General features: G+C 31.8%; 1 protein-coding gene across 3 annotated transcripts in view; it reads left to right on the top strand.

The window, feature by feature from the left end:
• The window catches only part of LOC143230490 (uncharacterized), an 87,832-nt gene continuing 63,170 nt past the window's right edge, over positions 1–24,662 (top strand). For 2 of the 3 annotated variants that reach the window (XM_076464168.1, XM_076464167.1), the window contains exon 1: positions 1–523. In XM_076464168.1, the coding sequence (XP_076320283.1) occupies positions 188–523 (336 nt within the window). In that variant the 5' untranslated portion in view covers positions 1–187. The remainder of the gene's footprint in view (positions 524–24,662) is intronic. The other variant, XM_076464166.1, reaches the window with a different exon arrangement.

Here is a 24,662-nt window from a genome sequence, read left to right as displayed (position 1 = left end):
GTACAATGTCTTCTAAGAGCTCTAGTATTCTTCATCATAGTACATTATAGAGTGATGTCAAGTAGATAGATGAACGTGTTTCTATGGCGCGATATGAACTTCGTTAGTATAGATTTTATTGTGCTGTTTTTCTTAAAAGTTGTACAAATGCTGCTTATTTGATGGTAAAAGTTAAGTGAAACATAAAATGGCGTCGGAATTAGATAAAAGCTTAACATCCATAGATTGGTTACCAAGGTTAAATGTCCAAGGAACTTTGAAAGGAGAGCATTCTTCTTGTATCAGTTGTGATCATAAAAGTAACACGTTGTGTTGTAGTGGGAATCAGAACTGTTCCGACTGTTCAGTTTCTTCAACAACTAAAGATTCTAGTCAGAAGGATGGAAAACCACCTTATAGCTATGCAAACTTAATATCATTCGCCATAAATAGTTCACCTAAGAAAAAGATGACTCTAAGTGAGATTTACTCATGGATACGTACAAACTTTCCGTACTACAGAGAAGCGGGAAATGGTTGGAAGGTAAGAAGAAAAGAAAGTTATAGTGAGACCAGTTTTTCTTTAACAGTAAGAGTAAAGAGTTGCAAAAAGTCATCCCAACTCATGCACCATTAATTTCAAATTTAAACAGTAAAGTCACAACTTCTTTTAAAAACATATTTTTCTTCTTTACTTTGCCATTACCAGGAGTGCTTAAGAAAGTTAGTTATTGATAATAATTGTATTTACAGTATCACACTAATTGAATGGAATGGGGACACGTGTGCCTTTTGTATTGTGTGCTAAGTGCCAAAGGGTGTGTTGTACTTTTTGTAGTTGTACAAATTCTGTAATCATGATGAGATTCTCGTATTCAAATAGCCTATAAATATAACAAACCTTAGTAAAGTTATTTTTATTTAGTTCTAATAGCAAGCTTACTAAATTTGAGTTAAATCCTTGATTTACTAGTTGGGACCTGCATGCAATGGTGTTATTAATTAAAACAATTTTATTTTCAGTGGCATTCTACTAATTCTCTAGTAGTGAAAGTTTCGAGTTTTATGCTATAACTTGTTTAAGAGCAAATTAAAATAATTAAGTTTTCAATGCAAAATGATATATTTTATATATCTAATAATTATTACTTGTGATGTACAATACACTTAAAAGGTGAGTTACGAATACCTTAGACCCTGGCTTTATTTTGCCAAGAAATGCTTTTGAAAACTCAATTTTAGGCACAAAAAGTCATAGATTTTTAATCTTATATGTATGTTTGAATGTAAAGGCAATGATGTGCTGCAGTGTAGACCCTGATGTGGTCAGCTAAATGCTGCAAATTAACTTTAAAATGGGACATTGTTGGTACTGAATGTATTGTGTACTTTTGTACAAGTTAATTAAAGAGAAAATATAAATTAGAATAGTTTCATTCACCTTTTATATATCATTCCATCTGCATATTATGTAAAGTATTTAAGCTAAAGATAAGACACAATAAAAATAAATAGCACATGTACAAAAACCTTTCAACCAAAAGAGCCATACTTTCAAAGCCAACATTAGGGAAACATTTTGGTAATGTCAAAAAGCAAGCTGTTATATATATATGTGTGTGTGTTTGTACATTTTATTTAATATCAGTCACCAAATAAGAATTGTGTTTTGATTTTAAAAAAATCTCTTTACAAAGTTTGTATCTTAAATCACTAACACATTAGATTCATTCCAGAAAGTGAGGTTATTAAATATTATGCCATTTCCTTTACTGATACAGTTTGTAAATAGTTTGAAAGAAAATTTATTTCTGGATTCAAAGATTTTATAAAAATGCTTTAAATATGTAATGCATGTTTTATCCAGTGTTGAACTTAGGAAAAATGGGCCCAGTGCAAGGGCTCATTTTAGGGGCTCTTTGGGTACTTTTATATTCTTTATATGGTATGCTATGACTACTTCACCCAAATTTCATATAAACTTTTTGTGGTTTAAAAGAAAATAAACTTAAACCAAAAGCACAATAGTATTACAGATTTTAAATTTGAAAACAAAAGAATTCATAAACTTGAAAAGTGTTAATGTATTTAATTTTTAAAAATTAATCTATTTTTATTTTCATGTTTTACTACATTTGTTTTAGTTGTATTTTGTACTTTTATTCAGTTTCATTTTTAACTTCATGGGGGCTGTGGGCAAATGACCTGTTTGTCCTGCCTTTAATTTGGCACTGATTATGACCATCATCTGTAACTAATGAAGTTTGCTACAGCAAACAACATTTGGTCTCTGTTGGTTTCTTTTCACACCCACTCCAAAGAAAAATTTTAAAAAATCAGGAATATATTGATTATGCTCTTTGAACTATTTTTAAGGAAGTGGTGTCCACTACTACTGGCAACTCATTCCAAACACTAATAACCCTGTTAGAAACCAAAAATGTTTTTAACTGAGTATAACCTGTCTTTTAAATCTCTAACTTTGTCTACTCTTGTCCGGCTAACTTTGTAATAGAAGCCTTTATACTATCAGCTTGGAATTTCTAAATAACTCTTATTTCTAATATTCTTTAAATCTGACTAAATTCCTATTATATCATAGTCTTTCTTTAAAACTGGAGTCCTGAACTCATCTGTTTTGTTTCTTATGCTCCTAACATGATTTAAAGTCCTGATATTTTACAAATTGACATAGATCATTGAATGAATTGGGCAAGTAACTAACAGATGATTTTTAATCATCATAAATGCATAATGCTGCATATGAATTTTCATAAATTTAATGGAAGTAACCATAATGGTATTCTTGGCACTTGTGGATAAAAATAATCTTGGTGTTATGTTTGTGTGCTCCTGCTAATGGTAGGGCAAATAGGATTTTGAGCTTTATTTACTGAAATATTGAACTCTAAAAGTGACTATTGTTTCATTGTATAGGCCAATAATTAAGCCTTATTTTGAGTACTGTCTTCAGTTTTGGGTAAGCTATGACTTTTCTTACCATAAAAAAGACATTTGAACTGTTGAAAAAGATTCATATGAAAGCTACTCATATGATATCTGGGAAAGTAGGATTATCATATAAAGGCAGGTTAATATTATTAATGGAACTGTTAGTATTGATTTTTTTTGCATACATTATAGTGAGAATGATGTTACTTGGGGACTCTGTTATACATACTGGCAGGGTAGGAATTATCTTGTCCTTAGATATTTTGAATTTTCAAATAAGGCGATTGGCTACTGGAATTAGTTACTTTTAAATGAGTGGATGTAACAAATAAAATGGACCACAAGCCCTTTGTTGTCTTTAAACATTATAGTATGCTAATATTAGAATAGTAGTATTAAAGTTATCCATGATCCTATTATGTTTAATCTTAAATTTACAGACTTATGTTTAAAACTGTTTTAACCTCTTCAGGTCTAAATTTCCTCTTTCTAAACTCCTCTTTGTCATAGCTTACCTTAAACATCATATTACTTAACCTGTTTATATGTAGCCCTTGTGTAGCATTTAATCATTTGTTATCCTGAAAAACTATCCCACAGGTCTGGATAGCTTAAATGTTGTTCTAAGCTTGTCCATGATCTTTCAGTTAATTCTTGAGCCCAATTGGTAGTTCATTCCCACAACTAATGTAAGGAAGTAGTAGTGAAAGGGAACACACCTATTTCTCTCAATAAATATATGAAGGAGTTCTGTGTGAGAGAATATGTATAATTCCTTAGTCATAATCAGATCCACACCTATCAGACATTACTCAAGCTCATTACAATGTATCAATTTCTTCACACTTCTGCATTCAACCATGTTGAAACACTGCTTGTGTTAATTTTCTATACCCTGATTATATTAACACATAAGGTATTCCTAAGAACTGTTTATCAATATCTAAAGTAATCCAAGAAACTGTTTATGAATACATAAAGTAATTTGAAGTACTGTTTATAAATACAAAATATTCCCAAGAACTGTTTATCAACACACAATGTAATTCTAATAACTGTTTTTCAACAAATAAAGTAATTACAGGAAGTATTTGTCAACTCATAAGGTAATCCAAGAAACTGTTTTTTAACCAATAAAATAATTAAAGAAACTGTTTGTAAACACACAAAGTAATCCCAGTAACTATTTATCAACACAAAGTTATCTTTAAAACTGTTTATCAACACATAAAGTAATTTCAGGAACTGCTTCTCAACACACAATGTAATTTCAGGAACTGTTTATCAAGACGAAGTTAACACGTAATGTAATCCCAGTAACTGGTTATCACCACATAAAGTAAGCTCAATAACTGTATATCGACACATAAAGCAATCCCAAGTACCGTTTATCAACACATAAAGCAATTCCAAGAACTATGTTTTTATTAAATAAAGTAATTACATGAAGTATTTATCAACTCATAAGGTAATCCAGGAAACTGTTTTTCAACCCATAAAATAATCAAAGAAACTGTTTGTAAACACATAAAGTAATTCAAAAAACTGTTTATCAACACAAAGTAATTTTAGGAACTGTTTATCAACACATTATGCATTTTCAGGAAGTGTTTATCAACACATAATGTAATCCAAGAAACTGTTTATGGATGTCTAAAGTAATCCCAAGATCTCTTTGTCGATACATAAAGTAATTTCGAGTACTGTTTATCAACACGCAAAGTAATCTCAAAAACTGTTTATCAACACACAAAGTAATCTCAAAAACTGTTTATCAACACACAAAGTAATTTCAAAAACTGTTTATCAACACACAAAGTAATTTCAAAAACTGTTTATCAACACACAAAGTAATCTCAAAAACTGTTTATCAACACACAAAGTAATCTCAAAAACTGTTTATCAACACACAAAGTAATCTCAAAAACTGTTTATCAACACACAAAGTAATCCCAAAAACTGTTTATCAACACACAAAGTAATCCCAAAAACTGTTTTTTAACACACAAAGTAATCCCAAAAACTATATAATAAATAAAGTAATTACAGGAAGTACTTATCAACTTATAAGTTAATCTAAGAAACTGTTTGTCAACACACAGAGTAATCCCAAGAACTGTTTATCAACACACAGAGTAATCCCAAGAACTGTTTATCAACACACAGAGTAATCCCAAGAACTGTTTATCAACACACAGAGTAATCCCAAGAACTGTTTATCAACACATAAAGTAATTCCAAGAACTATTTTGGAACTAATTACAGGAAGTATTTATGAACTTATAAGGTGATGCAAGAAACTGTTTATCATCAACACATAAAATAATCGAAGAAACTGTTTGTGAACACATAAAGTAATCCCGTGAACTGTTTATCAACACAAAGTAATCCCGAGTACTGTTTATTAACACACAAACTAATCAAGAGTACTGTTTATTAACACACAAACTAATCACGAGTACTGTTTATTAACACACAAACTAATCACGAGTACTGTTTATTAACACACAAAGTAATCACGAGAACTGTTTATTAATACACGAAGTAATCCCGAGTACTGTTTATCAACACACAAAGTAATCCAGAGTACTGTATATTAATACATAAAGTAATCCCGAGTACTGTTGATCAACACATAAAGTAGTCCCTAGTACTATTTATCAACAAAGTAATCCCGAGTACTGTTTATCAACAAATAATATACTACCAAGAACTCTTTATCAACACATAAAGGAATTCTAATTACTGTTTATCAATACAAAACATAATTCCAATAACTTTATGAACAGAATTAAAAGAAACTTTTAATGAATGCATAAAGTAATTCCAAGAACTCTTTGTCATTGCATAAAGTAATCCCAAGTACTGTTTATTAACACATGAACTAATTCCAAGTGCTGTTTACCAATACATAAAGTAATCCCAAGAACTGTTTATCAACAAGTAAAATAATTACAAGAACTATTATTCAACAAATAAAGTAATTACAGGAAGTATTTATCAACACAAAGTTATCCCAAGAACTATTTATCAACATAAAAAGTAATTCCAAATACACTGTCAACACATAAAGTAATCCCAATAGCTGTTTATCAACACATAAATAATCCCAGTAACTGCTTATCAACATGAAGTAATTTTAAGAACTGGTTATCAACACACAAAGTAATTTCAGGAACCATTTATCAACTCGTATTGTAATCCAACAAATTGTTTATGAACACAAAGTAATCCAAAGAACTGTTTATCTACACATAAAGCGATCCCAGGAACTGTGTATCCACACATAAAGTAATACCATAATACCAAGAACTATTTATCAACATATAAAGTAATACCAAGAACTATTTATCAACACATAAAGTAATACCAAGAACTATTTATCAACACATAAAGTAATTCCAAATACTCTTTATCAATGCATAATGTAATCCAAAGAACTGTTTATGAAAACATAAAGTAATCCCAAGTACTCTATATGAACACATAAAGTAATCCAAAGTACTTTATATGAACACATAAAGTAATCCAGAGTAATATTTATTCACACAAGGTAATCCAAGAAATGTTTATCAACATCTAAAGTAATCAAAGAAACTTTTTATTAATGCATAAAGTAATTCCAAGAACTCTTTGTCACTGCATAAAGTAATTCGAAGTATTGTTTATCAACACATAAAGCAATCCCAAGAACTGTTTATCGACAAATAAAGTAATCTGAAGAACTGTTTATTGATACATAAAGTAATCCCAAGAACCATTTATACCACAAAGTTTTCACAATTATTGTGTGTCAATAAATTAAGTAATCCCTGGAACTATTTATTAACACAAAGTTATTACAAGAACTGTTTATGTACAGACTGAGTAATCCCAGTAACTCTTTATCTACACAAAAATCCCAAACTCAATTTATCAACACATAAAGTAAGTTCAAATACTATTTATCAACAAAGTAATTTCAAATACTGTTTATCAACACATAAAGTAATTTCAAGTACTGTTTATCAACACATTATGTAATCCCAAGCACTATTTATCAATACACAAAATAATACCATTAACTTTATGAAGAGACAATGTAATCTCAATATCTGTTTATCAGCGCATAAAGTAATCCCAAGAACTATTTATCAACACATAAAGTAAACTTAAGAACTGTTTATCAATACATAAAGTAATTTCAAGTACTGTTTATTAACACATAAAGTAATCGCCAGAACTGAATATCAAAACATAAAGTGATCCCAAGAACTGTTTATCAACACAAAGTAATTTCAGGAACTGTTTATCAAGGCAAAGTTATCACAAGAACTGTTTGTGAACACATAAGGTAATCCCAAGTACTCTTTTTCCACAGACAAAGTAATCCTAGCAATTGTTTATCAATGCATAAAGAAATCCCAAGCACTATTTACCAACCTATTAGGAAATCTCAAGCACTATTTATCGACACATAAAATAATTCCAAACACTGCTTTACAACACAAAGTATTCCATGAACTGTTTATCAACACATAAAGTAATTCCAGGAACTGTTTTTCAACTCAAAGTAATACAAGTACTTTTTATCAACAGATGAAGTAAACCCATGAACTGTTTAAGAACACATAATATAATTCCAGGTACTTTTTATCAACACAAAGTAATTGCAGGAACTGTTTATTAACACATAAAGTAATCCCAGGAACTGTTTATTAACATAAGGTAATCCCAGGAACTGTTTATTAACATAAGGTAATTCCAAGTACTGTTTATCAACACATATTATAATCTTAAGAACTCTTTATCAACACACAAAGTAATCTCCCTAATGGTTTATCAACACATAAAATAATCCCAGGAACTGTTTATCAACACCAAGTAATTCTACGAACTGTTTATCAATATAAGGTAATTTCAAATACTGTTTATCAACATACAGTAGCTCCAAGTATTGTTTATCAACACTTAAAGTAATCCCAAGAACTATTTATTAATCCAAAGTAATTTGAAGATTTTACAACTTATAGGTAATTAAAGAAAGTGTTTATCAATACATAAAGTAATCTGAAGTACTGTTTGTGAGCATGTAAAGTAATTTTAGGAACTGTTTATCTACTGAATGTAATTTCAAGTACTGTTCACTAACACATAAGTAATCCCAGGAACTGTTTTTCAACATATGAGTAATCAAAGAAACTGTTTTTCAGCACATAAATTGATCCCAAGTTCTGTTTATCAACACAAAGTAATCCCAAGAAGCTGTTTGTCAATTCATAAAGTAATCCAAAGGAGCTGTTTATCAACACAAAGTAATTCCAGGAAGTATTTATCAATTGATAAGGTTATTAAAGAAACTATTTTCCAACAAACAAAGTAATCCCATGAAGTGTTTATCAACTCATAAAATAATCCCAGGAACTGTTTTTAGTGTATAAAGTAATGCCAAGAACTCTTTATTAATGCATAAAGACAATTAATAAGTATAGGACAGGTAATATTCACATGATGTATAGCAAATCGTGTTAGGCTTCAGTGTATTAAAACCTACATAGTAGTATATGCTGGAGTGGTAGTGATGCAAAACTAATCCTAACTTATTTTAACTTGACAGTTAAGTAATTATGTACCTCATCTCAGCATACTTTGACTTCAGATGTTTACAGCTTGTAACATAATACCTATGTGACAGGTTGATCAATACCAGATGCCACAGAATCACCTGGGTTGAATAACAAGCTAATCAACAATAAACACCATGTATGAACCATCTGAGTTTCAAGTTACATCATACAGTATAATTTAAGCTTAGACAAAATGATTGCACAAAATATAAGTAAGAAAATTGTAGGTTATTATTGATTGTCTGTGTTTCTAATGTAATAAGTTATATGATGTGTAATTATTGTGCTAACAGGTAGATGTCTGCATCTGAAGGAAGAAATAATAATTACTTGATTTTTCACAGTTTTTACACATGTGAGGTTTAATATGTAACCATGCACTGTAGTTTCACAAGTATATAATTGTTGCTAAAACTAATTTTATCAAAGAACAAATCAGTATTAATGGGTTTTCAGAGCTTAACCCTGTTACCCAGGTTTGTACTTCAAACATTTTCCTTTCACTACTCAAGAAGACCACCCAAAGGTAGATTTGTTTTTAAGTTCTTAACTGTTATTCTAAACATCTGAACCAATCAAATTACTTCTAGATCTTCTCCACTCTAGAGAAAATACATTTGAAAAGTGGGTTAAGCTGTTGTGTTCTAAAAGCTCAAAGTTATTCAGTGCAGTTTATTTTTACAGTTTGACTTTGGAAAAATAGCAGAGAATAAAAGAAACAGGTTAATCAACTAGAAAGAGTTTTAAGTTGTTTTGTAGGACTTTTAAATTTAAGATTCAGAAAAATATTGACAGTAATATTGCTAAAGAATGATACTATGGTTGGAAAAATCCAATTTTATTAAAAAGGGTAAATATATGCACTTGGAGTATGAGAATTTTGAAAGGCTTTATTTTATATGGGAAAGGAAATTTGTGTTATTATTTAAAAGTAATATATTTAGTGTAATGGTTAAGGGGTGGATGAAATTGGGAGTTGGAAGAGACATCCATGTTGAGTTATAGTTAGGAGTTGGAAGAGACATCCATGTTGAGTTATAGTTGGGAGTTGGAAGAGACATCCATTTTGAGTTATAGTTGGGAGTTGGAAAGGACATCCATGTTAAGTTAATAAGCTCTTATTTGTCCATTTACAATTACTCCAAAGCCCTTTGATGAAGGTAACAAATTAAGTTCTTGGGTTATTTCTAAGCATTTAAGTTACAACTATAAAATTTATCATATCTTCATATGACACTAAAGAATGTTAGAACAGCAAGGAAAAAGGAATTGTTAAAAGGTTAATTTGGTTTCTGAAGGTCACACTTCACCCCTAAGTAACCATTAAAGAAGAAGAAATAGTAAAGTTAAATTTAGCTTTCTACATATGTGTATACATAAAAAAAGATTAAATAAGATAAGTCAGTCTAACAGTCCACATCAGGCAAACCATTCCATGAATACACACAAAGTAACCAACCCAAAAACATTTGATATTTTTTATACTATAAACTCTAGTCTAAAACTACTTGTAAGCTTCATCTTGCAGTTAAAATATTTAACTTAAATGTTTTTCTTTTATTTATTAATGAGAGGGATAACTTTGAAAGAGGTAAGTATTCTGTCACTTTTATTCTAATATACTTCTACTAAAACATAAATTTGGTACCAATCTGGTAGCTTGTTTCCACATTCTTTAGAACAATTAAGAATATGAAACTTCAACTAAAATGTCTTCATTTGAAGACATGAAGATCCTGTCAGATAGCTTCAACAAAATGTTAGACAAGAAAACTGTTTCCTTTATCCAGTCTAAGAATCATTAGTGCAATGAAAGCTTTACATATGTTTTCAAAATGATAACTTTCAATTATAAATCAAAGTAATATGTCTGTAAATTTATTTGTAGAATGTTTGTATTATTTTTAACCCTATATTACACACAGCCCTGCATGATCAAGTGGTTAGAGCACTTGATTCACAATCTGAGTGTCACAGGTTCAAATCCACACCCCACCAAACATACTCATCCTTTTAGCTCTGGAAGCATTATAATGTTATGGTCAATCCTACTATTCATTGGTGAAAGAGTTGGCAGTGAGTGGTGATGGATAGATACCTTCCCTTTAGGCTTTTATTGCTAAATTAGAGATGGCTAGTGGAGATAGGTCTCATGTGGCTTTGTGTAAAAATTCAAACCAAACCACAGAAATCTATGGCATACATTATGAAAGTAGTTTGTCAAATATGTTTTCATTGAATTTCTTACTTAAGTCTAGATTGCTTAAAAACAATGCTTTTGCAATGTATTTAACTAATTTGTAAATGGGTATGTTACCTAGAAGTAATACTGTCCAATTGAGAAATCAACAAAAATAATTATATGGTCAATTTAGGCTGTTACTTGGAAATAAGAGCATTTAACTATAAATTTAAATCATTTCTATGTGTGTTAAGTAACAGATATCAAGTTGTTAACTGTACATTTCACTGAGCAACACAGGGTTTAAAATACAAATTACATTTACATTTTCCTAATGACGGTGTGATTGCTTCCAAAAATTAATATAATTCATATTAAAGCTCTTTTTCTATTTTGTTAAAGTTTCTTTCCCAAAAGCTACTTTTTTTCAACATAAACAAAATTTAAAGAAAAACTTCTCCCAACTTTAAGATGCTTTTTAGTTTTGGTATCTTCTTTTATCCCTCATCATAATAACCTTTAGCACTTTAATCATATACCCTTCTGGTATAATAAGGCTGTGTTTGAAATCTCTTAAGATGCTTAAGATATCTTTACTCAGTTTTTCTATTTAATGTAAGATTAAAAGCCTTTGAGAAGTCTAAAATCCAACTAATTTATGGAGTGAGTTGTATCAGTAGCAATATTTACCAGACAATTTTGTGTTTAAGAAGGGAATCAATTATTTCCTTAAAATAAAGGGGTGGGCTTAAATGTTTACTTTTTTCAAGGATGGGTGTACAAGGAGAAACTTGAAGGAACAAACTATTATATGTAAACTAGTTGTTTTTGTTTTCTGAGTATTTGTATTTCAAGGATGATTTGTTTGTGTCAGTGATTTTTGTTTTCTTGAAGATTGGTTAATTTGTTTTCCTGTGAACTTTGTAGGTAAAATGGTAGTTTGAATAATATTGTATGTTTGCCATAATTTCAAGATGATCTCTTGTTAATGCCATAGCTAGACATATCTTCATCCATGTCCATTTTCCTCCTTCATTTCCTACTTTTACTATCTACATTGTTTTGCAAATTCCATTCTGTGTGAGATTATTATATGGCTAAACACTTCTGATGATGTTTATAGAGATCATTCATCTTTTGTAGTTAACTACTGGCTGTGACTTTTAGGCTTACAACCTCAGGATACACTTTCAGTTTGGAAGAATTTCCTTCATCAGCCCAGAATCTCAGCTTTTCAGCACATGCGTAGTAATTACATTTTCAAGCTTAGCTTTTCTCTGCTTCTTTGGTTGTTAAACAGTGTTTTCAAACCCAATCCAGTGGATGAATTGTTAGTTTTTATAAAAGGTCTTATATTGCCTATTATCAAAGCTGAGATGTGTATATTGTTTCATGTATCCATTTCTTACTTCATGTCCAAGTAACAACAATGTTGGAAATATGGAAATTCTTTTCTTCTTATAGTGACTTCCCACCATCTTATTATTATTTATAATATAAGTTTGTATGTTTTTGTCTTTGTAAATCCTGGTTCCATGTAATAGTGGTATTTAAGAAAAGCATAATACCTTGCATGTTTACACTGGTTTATTTTACTTCTGGATAGTTTGGTGCCCCTTTTATACTTACTTAGTTTCAGTGATATGGTTTAGTTGTACTGTCTGCCATCAACAGCATATGGGTGGCATTTTCAAACCCTGTAGAGGCAGTCTATTTGACTGGAAGTTAGATCAGAACTGGTATTTCATCTGGACAACCTGGCTTGTTATTAGGTAAGCAGCACCTTAACAAAACCTGTCCATTACACTTACTAAAAGCTAACAAGGTTGCTCTTGGGCAAGTAGCTTTTGGGTTTCTAATTACCCTTTTTCCAATACTTCTTTATTCCTTTTCACTTTCAAAAGTGCTAAGTTCTTCTCTGTCTCCACCAGATTCACTTTCATTTCAGTTTGGAGATTTCAACTTAAGATTGCAAGAGGAGAATTATTGTATTTGAAATTAACAGGCTAGAAGTGAAATATAATTAGGAAAAGTTTTACTTCTACCATAACTGTTTCCACCATGACCCTCATCTTGGTGGATCTAGGTAAGGTGTCACGATATAAAGATGTGTAAATAAAAAGTAGACTGAACAGAAAGGTGATTGGCTTAGAAAAATTACATTATCAGTGGATGTGTGTGATTACAGTCATAACAAAGGTCTGACTTGTAGTACTAACATAAAAAGGTTGAGAACCAATGTACCATATCTCAAATCAGCACAAAGGTGAGAACAAAACTTGTATTATATTTAGATGTTGCTTTTTTAATGAAAAATAGAAATATTTTTATTTTAACTTGCAGGATGCAAAAAAATATATATTTTATTTTGCTTGAAACATAATTTTATTCCATTGTGTAAAAACTTATTTTCATACAGTTAGATCATAAATCTAATTATCAGGGATCTTATATACAATAAATAATATTCTAACATAAATATTATTTTTACCAAAAACCTCTATGTATCTACAAATTTTATAAATATTTGTTTTTTGTAGATGTTTATTAAGCAAGATTGACCTTAATTGTATAGAAACACAAAACATCTGAACTACAATATTTTAAAAAATAACATGCAACAATAATAGATCTCTAAATATAACACAAATGACATCATAAGGTAAGACTATATTCACTTTGGAAAAATGGGTTAACAATGTTGGAGTAGCCACAAACATCTTCTCATCATGCGAGTCATTGCATTCTATATTTTTGATTCATGTTAGAAAAATGCATGGTTTATAGACACACACACACACAATGTAAGTAGGACAGAAAAACTGTAATTGCATTTACGTGTCAGATTGTATAAAAAGAAATGGCAACCTTAGAGTTTCAAATAACTTTGCTGCTCTTATTTTTGTATTGATTAGTTACTTTTATATTGCTGCTGTTTGTATCATACATGAGTAAATACATATATTGTTGTCAACATGACCATGAGAAGTTTGATATTGGATGAAAATGATTACATTTACCTAATAATCTGAAAATAGAAAACATTCACTACAGTGTTGAGTCAGCTAGTTTAGACAATGTTGTGCTGAAAATGATATTATTAATGAAAAATTACAATTGTTTTATATTTATGGCACAAGAAATTGAGTTTAAACTTCTCCATGAGTTTAGTTGAATATGATGTAATGTTCCAAATGTTTTTTTTTTTTGTTGTTGTTTTCTTGGCTTGTGTGGACAAAGAATATCCAGAAACTACAGATGCATAATAAGAGCTTTTGTCTATTACATTGATCTCAGAAGTGTAAATAAGTTGCATATTTTTCTTGTCACTAATTTAAAAGCACTGGTTAAAGTAAGGCAGGCATATTTTTAGCATTATTTATGACAGAAGAAGTTTACAGAAAACTCTGATGTACTGAAGTTAATCACACATTTTTAAGAAGGATGTTCTTGGTCCTGTGCTCATCTTGGAATCATTCTTTTTCTATCATTGACCATGTTCAGTTCTGTGGTCTGAAACCATAGTTTCCATAACAAGCTTTTAAAAAGGATGCCAAGAACATTCTTATATCATACATGTTGACACTTTCTATTATACATAACCTCTATCACACATGAGTAGCAATGTTCAATAAATGCTTAGAGAAGCCAATAATACGAAGTCCAATGCAAATTTACTGGGGAACATCACAGGCACGTGAGTAGATGAAGTAGTTGTAATTCCACACTTGTTATAATAAAATAATAATAACAAATACAACAAAAAACTAGCTTGGAGGAGAATTGAAAACTTTGTCCTTTTAATGAGCTCTCATTCATGACCTACTCCATGATTTTGTCATTTAAAGAAAGTGTAATTGCTCTTTGAAAATAAAAGGTCTGCTTTATATCCACATACTTATAAAATTGGCTAAATATGTACTAATACCATAATGAATTTACTCATTATACTACTTTCTTTTTGTATTTATGTTCAGTGATTATTTGAAATATCATAATATCATTGAACATACAGAAATCAATTTATAAAGAATGTATTTACTCATTATAATTTTATATCCAGGCTATGATTACAGCTAGAAATAATGGTAAGGAATCATCATACAATTTATCATAACTGAATCCTTAATCCATGGCCCCCCAGTTCACTGAACTAGTTTTCCCAAATTTGTTGTTAGTATTAAAACTAACCTAGGCTATTTTAATGTCAATCAGTGTAGGATCTATCCACCTAAAATGTTGCTTATCTTTTGAGTCAAAAATATTAACAACCTGAAGTCTCGCAAACCAAGAGAGCATAGCTGCATACTCTACAGATTGTGTGATTCAACTCAGATGACACTTAGAGTAATTTAGTGTAGGTGTACCAAAATGAGATTTTAAGAAGCCAGACTTATTAAGTAACTATTTAGATATTAGTTATTAAGTCATGGATCATGTAAATCTAATTGATGACAAAGGTTGTTTCTGCTACACAAAACCAAATAAAAATATGTGCTATTGTCTAACAAATAGTAACTAAACAAGGAAGACTCAAATGATAAAAACATTTAAGTTTAAATTTTGAAGACAACAATTGTCACAGTAATATATAATAATAAAGGACATAACTTGGACATATAAAAAAGTGGCTCATAATTGCCTCTTTAAACATACAGAAAATTACCTCTGCAAAAACCAAACTAATCTGTTTTGCTTGTTTAACTTCAGTTTTTGTTTGTTAATTAATAGATGTTCCCTTATTTACAGTTCTTGTCACTGTTGGCTTTAATGAAGATTTTAAATTGCCATCTCTTAATAGGTTCATTACATTTGTTTGTCACATGTTTCTTAATACTTGGAAATTAAATTAACATGTTCTTTTATGCACACTGTTAACCACTTACTGTTGGAACTAATGCAACCTAATATAAAAAAAACAACAGAATATTTATAGTGATTAATATACCACATTAGAAGTTTTGAAGGTGGATATATAATCCTTATATCTAAATCAAACACTAATTTTCCTACAGTCTTTAAAGCAAATCTCGACTCCATTTGAGGGAATACATAATGCATAATTTGTGCAGGAAGTTTCTAATCAAAATAACCTGTTTTCCTCTATAGAGGAGGACCAAACAGTTATTTTCATTCAGCTACATTTCATTTAGGAAATTCAGAAAGTCTTACTATTTAAATAGTTTCTAATTACTCAATTTACAATGTTTATTGGAAAGTTTTTTTAGTAAAAAATTTCTTAATATAGTCCATCTCTTTTGATAAAGTATGTTTGAAAGTTAACTTGTATGCCTGATGGACAAGTATTTTGATCAGGTTTTTGATAAAAATATTAAAGGTCAAATATATAAACCAGTGAAAATACTTTTATGCAAAACTTCACACTCAACATATGCCATCTTTATTATGAATATAGAGAGGTACAAGGATGGAATATAATGGTTATGTTGATGTTCTGTGGTGAATTTAACATTCAGATACGTGCTGTTAAGGTAGTTAAAAAAAATTTGTATATTCAGCTTGTCAAAAGATGAAAAAGATATCTGTATATCTTTTGTAATATACTTGTTAAAACTGAGACAAACATTTTTAAAGCCAACATGATGACACAGAAACAAAAAAAAGCAGTAATAGAGCTAATCTAGGTGCCATAGTAACACCATCAAGATGGTTATAAATATTGTCAAGTAAAAATTTGGATTGTTTAGAGAATAAATTCATGAGTTTCTGAAACACATTTCTTTATTTTCATTTTGATACGGCATGTTAGCATGAAGAAACTGTGTGTCACATCCTTGTAACATTTTTTAGCAGGCCAAATAGACTCTTCATACATATCTTTAAATACATCAGGATTATGTTGTTAAAAAATATATTTTTTATTATTGTTTTATTCATATTTAGATTTCATAATGAAATAAAGCTGTTTGTGGTGTGTAAATTTCAAACTGAAAGGAAATACATCTGTACAAAATTTCCAGCTCTTAAATCTTGGTAAACGTTCAAGGTGTAAGTGTTTAAAATGTGTTATTTTGGGATAGTTAAGAAGCTGGTTTGTTTTAGTTTTAAGATCTCACATTGACTGGCTACTCCTACATAAAAATGTAGTATTCACTATCATAGTTAAAAACTGTACTTGTACTCGTAGTGGTTTCAAGTTGTTAGAAGAACTTGATGATCTGGAAACCTACAGCCAAGTTTGTTTGTTTTTTGTCTGTCTTGGTTAGAAAGCCTTATAGTTTAGTATTACTTATTTATTTTTTACCAATATCAAAACATGTTAAAATATATTTTTGTAGAAAAAAGATTAAAATATACATTAGAACTACATATCCACGAAAACAGTTGCTGTTTTTTTTGAGATATCGAATGAACTATGTGTTCGAGTCAATATGTGGAAAATGTTATATATAATTTTTATATGCTTTGTATTTACTAAAAGACTTAATTCATTAAAGAAATTTGAATTTCATGTATGAACTGTTCCTTACCCAAAATTCCTTTCCTTTCAAAATAGACATAATAATAAAGAGTGAAAGATTTTAAAGCTGAATGTGTGTAAAAACTAATTAACTTATAACTCTCTTAGTCTTCGTTCATGATCATAATATTGTTTATAATTATCAATAACAGTTCCTTCAAATAAATATAATTTTATTTTTGAAGTTGTTCTTAAATTATTTAAAACCATAACATGAGAATAATCAATCATGTATGAAAAATAAAGTTGTTTGTAGAAAAGTAAATTAAAACAAATATTACAAAAAATCCTAAGCACCAGTAAAATTGATTTAGTTTTATATCTTAGTTTGTGGACATGTACACAACTCATTTATTAACTTTACAAGCTTGTCTTTATTGAAGATTTGCGAGTATTCTGATAATTCATTTTTTCTTTCAACAAGGTCTTACCAACTGTATGGTCTGTTCATTGTGTTGAAGCTATCTCTTTAAGTGTTATAATTTATGTTATCAACCATTTAATTATGAAGTGTGACTGCTTTGGTCCCTGTTATGGATTTTTAAATCTAGGAAGATAAGGATTGGTTTTAATATGAAAACCCTTCTATTTAGTTTGTTTTTTAACATAAGATTTTTTGTAAGATTTGCCTTAACAGTTATCACATTTTACTGGTGGCCCCTTTTTGCCTAACACATTGTTAGTTATCTGTATTGGGGTTTTGCAAGTGAAGCCTCTAGTTTTCTTACTTTCTTTCTGACATCTACATCAATCCCAAAACTTAAGCTTCTGTCATGACATCATGAAGTTAACCCTTTTTCCTCAGTTTATCTCAGGCTCATTGCTAAACTGAATGGGGTTTTATGGTTAAGTGGATATCAAACAGCTGTTTATCCCTCAGAATGAAAAGCCTTTTTAACAAAATTGTCAACCTGTTTTGATAGGTTTTTTTCTATCATATATACAGTGTCTTGGTTTTTGCAACTGTACTTAAGTCTTATCTAACAAAAGGAGTTTAACATTCATGCACTTTGAGATTACATAGCTGCAGTAGGGCATTATTTTCTGTGGAAACTATTATTTTATTCCATTACTACATTAAGTTATTCCACCCCTTTTGTGTGCAAAATAACTTTCTTATTGCCATAAGTTTCTGGTCTGAGGATTTATGTTTATTTTTGAGACCTTTCCCAGAACAACTTGGAACTGTTGCTTTTTTGTTTTTTTTTATTTTATTTTTCTATAGAGAAGTTCTCTGTTAAAGATAATTTGTGCTTTATAAGTCCAGTAGTGCTTTTACTCTCTTGTTTCAGTCTATATACTTGTGGAAAGTGATCATCTTTAATACCTCCAAGGAGAAGTCAAATGATCTATTGCTGATATGAAATGCACATATGTCTGGGAGACTCTTATTTCTGCTGTATAGAGCATGAATGATCCATAAGTTATGACCCATCTTGGTTGGGCTCAATCTTCTCCACTTCAGCTTTGGGATATGGAGTAGGCAGTCACATAGGCCCTAATTTCTCTTTCACTCTCTGTGAAAGAGGCTCCATCTTTTTTTGGGATGTGGACTTCTTTTGTGAGCTACTCATTCCCTTGGGTAGGGTGCATATGCATTACCTTCATTAGATGCTTTTCAACCAGTGGAAGTTCTTCCATGATTCCATGGACTATATCATCATCCTTCCACTTGGTATCAGCACTGATATTGCTTTGTGGCTCAACAGGGATTTGATCATGGGATTGGAGGTGTTCTCATTCCACAACCTTATCCTGGAACCTTAGGCAACTCTTCAAGCTCTGTATCATTTCCTTCCATTCCTGTGAAGGTGGTTATATTTCATTCTGACAGTTCCATTGTTGTCAGCTATATCACCAGGTAGAGGGGGAACCAAGTCAAGATCTCTGTGTTTTCAGACTCTGGATCATCTGTACTAAGCTAACGACTATGAGATGACAGTTCTGAATCTTGTGGCTAATCCCTTATTATGCCCTAACCATGTTCTTCTCATGGAGTGATTCCTCCATTCATAGGTATTTCTGTGAGTATATTCTTAACTGGGATAACTGTAAACATATGCATTTGTCATTCAGTAAAATGACAATTTCCTTCCATTTTTGTTTCCATTTCCTCTCCCTTGAGCTTCTATGGTGAATGCTTTCTTTCTAGCAATTTTGCCCTTCTGTTCCTTCCCTGTTGCTTTGTTATAGGACTGCCCTGTTAAACACCTTTCATACTTGTGCCTCTTGAAAGCTTTTTCTTCCCAAATTATTTCCATCCTCTTTTGTTCTTTTCTCTTTGTCCATCCATCACACTTCTTTGTTCTGCCAGATTGGGATCCTCATTGTTGTCCTTCATGCTCTGTCCAGTTCTTCCTTTTAACCCATTTTAATGTGTTCCTTGTACCTCTTGACTTTCTTCCTACCCTATTACCATATGGTTGTTTTTATTCCAGTATTTATGGCATTAATGTTTCTCTCTTCCTTTATTTCTTGTATGTTATCCAATCTCCAGATTGGGCCTTCCTTTTCAGGACATCAACTGCCTGAGAAGCTGCTTAGCCTTTTCTTCTAATTCCTTACATTCATTTCCCACCTGTACTGCCTTTTGGATCAGATCAACTGCTTTGTCCAGTAAATTTCTTGTTATGTTATATAGCTCTCACATATCCCAAGGTGCTGCCCTTGGTTGTTTTTGCCCATGCAGACTGCACTTGGTTTATTCATAAACAGTTTACTGTCCTAATCATCCATACTTATTGGTATGTCCCGTGATTACAGTTTCTACATATGTTGACATCAGGCTGACTCCGAATTACTTGACAAGTTTTAATCAGACTACTTATTGAAGGCACTTTCTCCTGGATTTTTGTTGTTGTTTTTTTCATGGGAGTATCGCCATCGTTGGTCACGATATCCCAGACAAGACATTTTCACTGGATGTTCTGCCCATTTTGACACCAGTTAACGTTCCAGTGTGCCACAAAACTCTACCCTTGGCCAATATTTTTTTCGGCCCGTTGTCGATTACCTACCAGACATTCAATGTTTGTTCGTGCCGCACTGGTTCCCGTCATAGTTATACAACACTTCTCCACAGAACAGTGCTGTACATCTTGAGGCTCTGGTGCCTGCCTATTACTGTATTCGTTACAGAGTGATAAGTATACCTGTTCCAGGAGAACTGCTATACCCCATAGATGTACCTCCTTTTATTACTGTGGCACACCTGTTCTTTCAAGATGGTTGCTCTCCATTTGATTGAATATTGTTGCCTCTCCGCCTTCACAATGTAGAATTATAGTTTTGAGTGAGAGAAAATAGTACCATTTCGAAAGTAAACATTTTCTTACTCTGAAAATATATTTCCGATAGGTACTTACCAACTTTCTTCTCCACTGGTATGTTGATGTTTCTAGTTTGTACCTGCTAAGTAACGAAAGAGAATATTATGCCAAAATAGTAGAGTAAGTTGGATGTATTAGTATAGATGACACAGTATGATTGGCGGAAGGTTGTCACGTGATCGACATGTCTGAAGTGACGCGAAAGTGTGCTATTAACGAAAGTTGTGAATGAGGGTCGAGATAGCTTTGGGTCTGAGGAGGTAATTATCTTTCAGAAACAAATTTTCATTGTAAAAAAATGTTAACTTTCAGGGTAATTCTAGCAACTGATAACAGCACTTTAAAGCCAAATGGTTGGATATGTGTTCGCTACGTGTTTAGTATCAAGGAAGGACTTTGAATAACGATTCTGTTACATTGTCTGATTTGGCTACCAAATTTTTCCTTATGCCCTAGGCCGTTTTCACCATGTTTTATGGTTGTCATTATTAATGCTAGATTATTTATTTTATTAACTGAATTATGGTTAAATTGGTTAAAATTAGTGTTTTCAATTATCTTAACACTTTGTTAACCCAAGTGGACCGACGCTGTATTGGAGAAAGAATGTTTACTATAATTCTCAATTTACTATTTTTATCCATACAGAATGAGGTAAGCCTTTAATCAGATGTACAAGTCTGTTGTACACAAAATGAGAATATATTTGTACTCAAAATACCTACATGAATAGTCATAAGTTTGATTCCTGTTGCCACTACGCTTGCTCTGTTTTTGTTATGGCAAAACTAATAATGCTATGTGCAGTTATAACTAGTTTTGAATTGTTGGTTAGAAAGAAAGCAACTATCTGGTAGCACCTGCCTCCAGTGATTTTTCATTTCTCTCTCTGTTGAGTTGTTTGATGAAACAAGGCAGCTAACTGACTGGCAACACCCACCGCCAACTTTTTTTCTCGCTTGTACTTGTCATTGTTTAGCCAACAATTAGTGTGAACTCAGCTACAACCAAAAGTTAATGTAAACACAGCTTTAGTCAACAATTAATGTGAATACACCTCAAAACAACAGTTAGTGTGAATACAGCTTTAGTCAACAGTTAATGTGAATATATGTGATGACGAGAAACCCACTTGAAGTAAAAATGTATTTCAGAACGGTTGGTATGGGTATTAACACTTTTATTTATAAATGACGCTAGGACAACGATTCGGCCTTTTTAGGTCACCTTCAGGCTAATAAAGAAAGAGTTTGAATATGACCTTTTACACACGTCTTAGGGATACAGGATTGTAGGGGACGTTGCAGTTGTATGTTAGGTTATTAATTAGTATAGGTATATAGGTGTTCCTTTATATTGGTTTGATTTTATTTTTTGTTGCTGTATGAGTAGGACTTCTTTGATTTTGCGTTTATATTTGTTTCCCTACTTAATATCTTGGTGTTTTCTATGGTTATGTTGTATTGATTTGATTTGCAGTGTTCAAAAACGTGTGAAGGTGTTTTTTGTGTTCTTTGAACCTAGTTTCCATTTTTCTGCTTGTTTCTCCAATATAGAAGTCGTGGCAGCCGTTGCATTGTGTTTTATAAATTGTGTTAATGGTGTGTTTGTCACTGTAGTTTTTACATAGTATGGATTTTAGTTTTGTATCTGGTGTTTGAATTACTTTGGTGTTGTTTACCGGAATGTTGTATTTTGTTAAGTTTTTTTTTCCTAATGTTGGCTATTTTCTCGATGATGTCAGGAACATATGGTATGCAGCAGTATACGGTTTTGTAGTTTGTTGTATCTTGGGATTTATTGTTTGTTTGTTGTTGGTCTCGGTGTGTGTGTATAATTTTGTCCATGGGTTTTTGAGGAAATTTGTTGATGTTGATGAAGTGTTTTATTTTGTTGATTTCATCGTTAATTTTATCAGGTGAACATAGTTCTGTGGCTGTGTGTATTTGGTTTCTTAATATGTTGAGTTTTTGTTTTGTTTCATGCATGTGCTGAGTCCCGGGAATGTATAATCCAGTATGCAAACTCTCTCTTTCTTAACCTGAAGATGACCTAGGAAGGTCGAAACGTTGTTCTTTCCTTATCCGTAAAAGTGTTAATACCCATACCAGTCGTTCTGAGATACTAATGTGACGTTACTCTAAATCAAATAACAAGATTATTCACACAATTAATATATTCAGTCACGCCTAGTATTTCGCTTGTAACAAATGTGTGTGTATCGGTTGTGGTTCTTCTAATGAAGTGTCAGGTTATATTCGACCGAGGTCAAGTTCTGCCACTAAATTAATGTATCATATAGACAAAAAATAACTATTAATATAGACGTAGTCTCCACCCTTCCCCAAGTGACACAGCGGCATGTCTGCGGATTTATACAGCTAGAAATCGGGTTTCGTTATCCCTGGTGGGCAGATAATAAATAGACCTTCTTTGTATAGCTTTAAGCTTAATAACAAATAACTACATGTAGTTTTGCTTCAAACTAGCAGTGGTTTAGAAAATGATAGTGTTTTTCTTGTATCAGTTTGTATGAGAGTCACTCTGTGCTTTCTTTGTTCTGTGTAACATGTGACCTAATTTATCTTAATATTTGTATGTATGTGTTTCAATGATAATTTATTAATCTATATGTTTTTACATCAATTTGTACACTACAGGACTATTGGAATGCACTATGACCCAGATAATACAACATTGTTTCTGTGAAAACTTGATTTTCTAACCTGTTATACTTCTTGTTTTAGTTGGAAGTCTTCCAGTGAGAAGTAATTTATTATGTCTGCCTGGAGAGCTTCTTTTTGTACACTACTCTTGAAATTTAAGTTTAGATTTTCTGGAAACTCATTTTTGAGTTTTTGTAACTTTGTTTATCAAAGACTCAAGAACGAGATTAGATATCTGGAAACATGTTTTGAGATTTAATATAAAAACTGTCTAAATATATGATGATAGCTTTGATAAAAGATATTATTCACTGTAATGTACTTATACATACAAGGGCTATTCAAAAAATACGCGGACTGTTTGAATTGCGCGGCTCCAGTTGGTTCCAGGGGAATCTGCTTGGTGTCGCTAGGTTCGCACAGATTAGCTGATTACTACGCCATTTTCCGATTGCAGATATCTTCATTTGTGTATTAGCTACGCGGTTTTAAGTGAAGTGCGATTTTTTCGTTTGGCGGATTTCAGAATGAATGACCTGAAGGAGCAACGACTTGCTGTGAAAATTTGTGTTAAACTTGAAAAATCTGCGACTGAAACTTTTGCTATGCTTAACACGGCTTACGGTGATGTTGCTATGAATCGTACGGCATGTTTCAAGTGGCATGAACGTTTTAAGGATGGTCGACAGTCCATTGAAGATGATGAGCGTCCTGGACGTCCTTCCACGTCAACTGACGACCCACACGTCGACCAAATCAACACCCTGGTGCGGGCAAATCGACGTCTGACTTTCGGGGAGCTTGCTGAAGAGTGTGGGATATCAGTTGGATTTTGTTACGAGATTTTGACCAAACAATTGAAGATGCACCGCGTTGCTGCGAAATTCAGCCCTCAGAACTCGTGAGTTTTTGGCCAAACACTCGATCATTGTTCTTCTCCACCCCCCTCCTCACCTGACCTTGCTCCTTGCGATTTTTTCTTGTTCCCCAAACTCAAAAGACCCTTGAAAGGAAGAAGATTTGAGACGATTCCCGAGATTAAGGCAAATGCGACGAAGGAGCTGGAGGACATTACAAAAGAAGCGTACCAGGACTGTTTCAACAAGTGGAAACACCGTTGGCATAAATGTGTGCGTTGGGGAGGAGAGTACTTTGAAGGGGCCTCAGATCTGTAACTTCTAAATAAAGTACATTTTGTTTTATGACGTCAGTCCGCGTATTTTTTGAACAGACTTCGTAAATTATTTATTCGACATATATTATGATTGAGATTGTATGAGAACGAATATTCGCCAATTCCCTTTTTATTCTAGTTAAAACACAAACAACTGGGAATTGTAATTTAAAAACAAACAAGCCGCTTCCATTTTAGCACGAGAATCCTTGGTGTGTCTTATATTTCCTCAATAGACAAGAAACGCACCAATGTAGAGGACAAGGCTGAAATGACGCATCGAAGTCTCCTAC

Source organism: Tachypleus tridentatus, chromosome 10, assembly GCF_004210375.1.
Source record: "Tachypleus tridentatus isolate NWPU-2018 chromosome 10, ASM421037v1, whole genome shotgun sequence".
Classification (NCBI taxonomy): Eukaryota; Metazoa; Arthropoda; class Merostomata; order Xiphosura; family Limulidae; genus Tachypleus; species Tachypleus tridentatus.
Note: the sequence above shows the minus strand (reverse complement) of the source record. Positions and strands in the feature narration are given on the sequence as shown.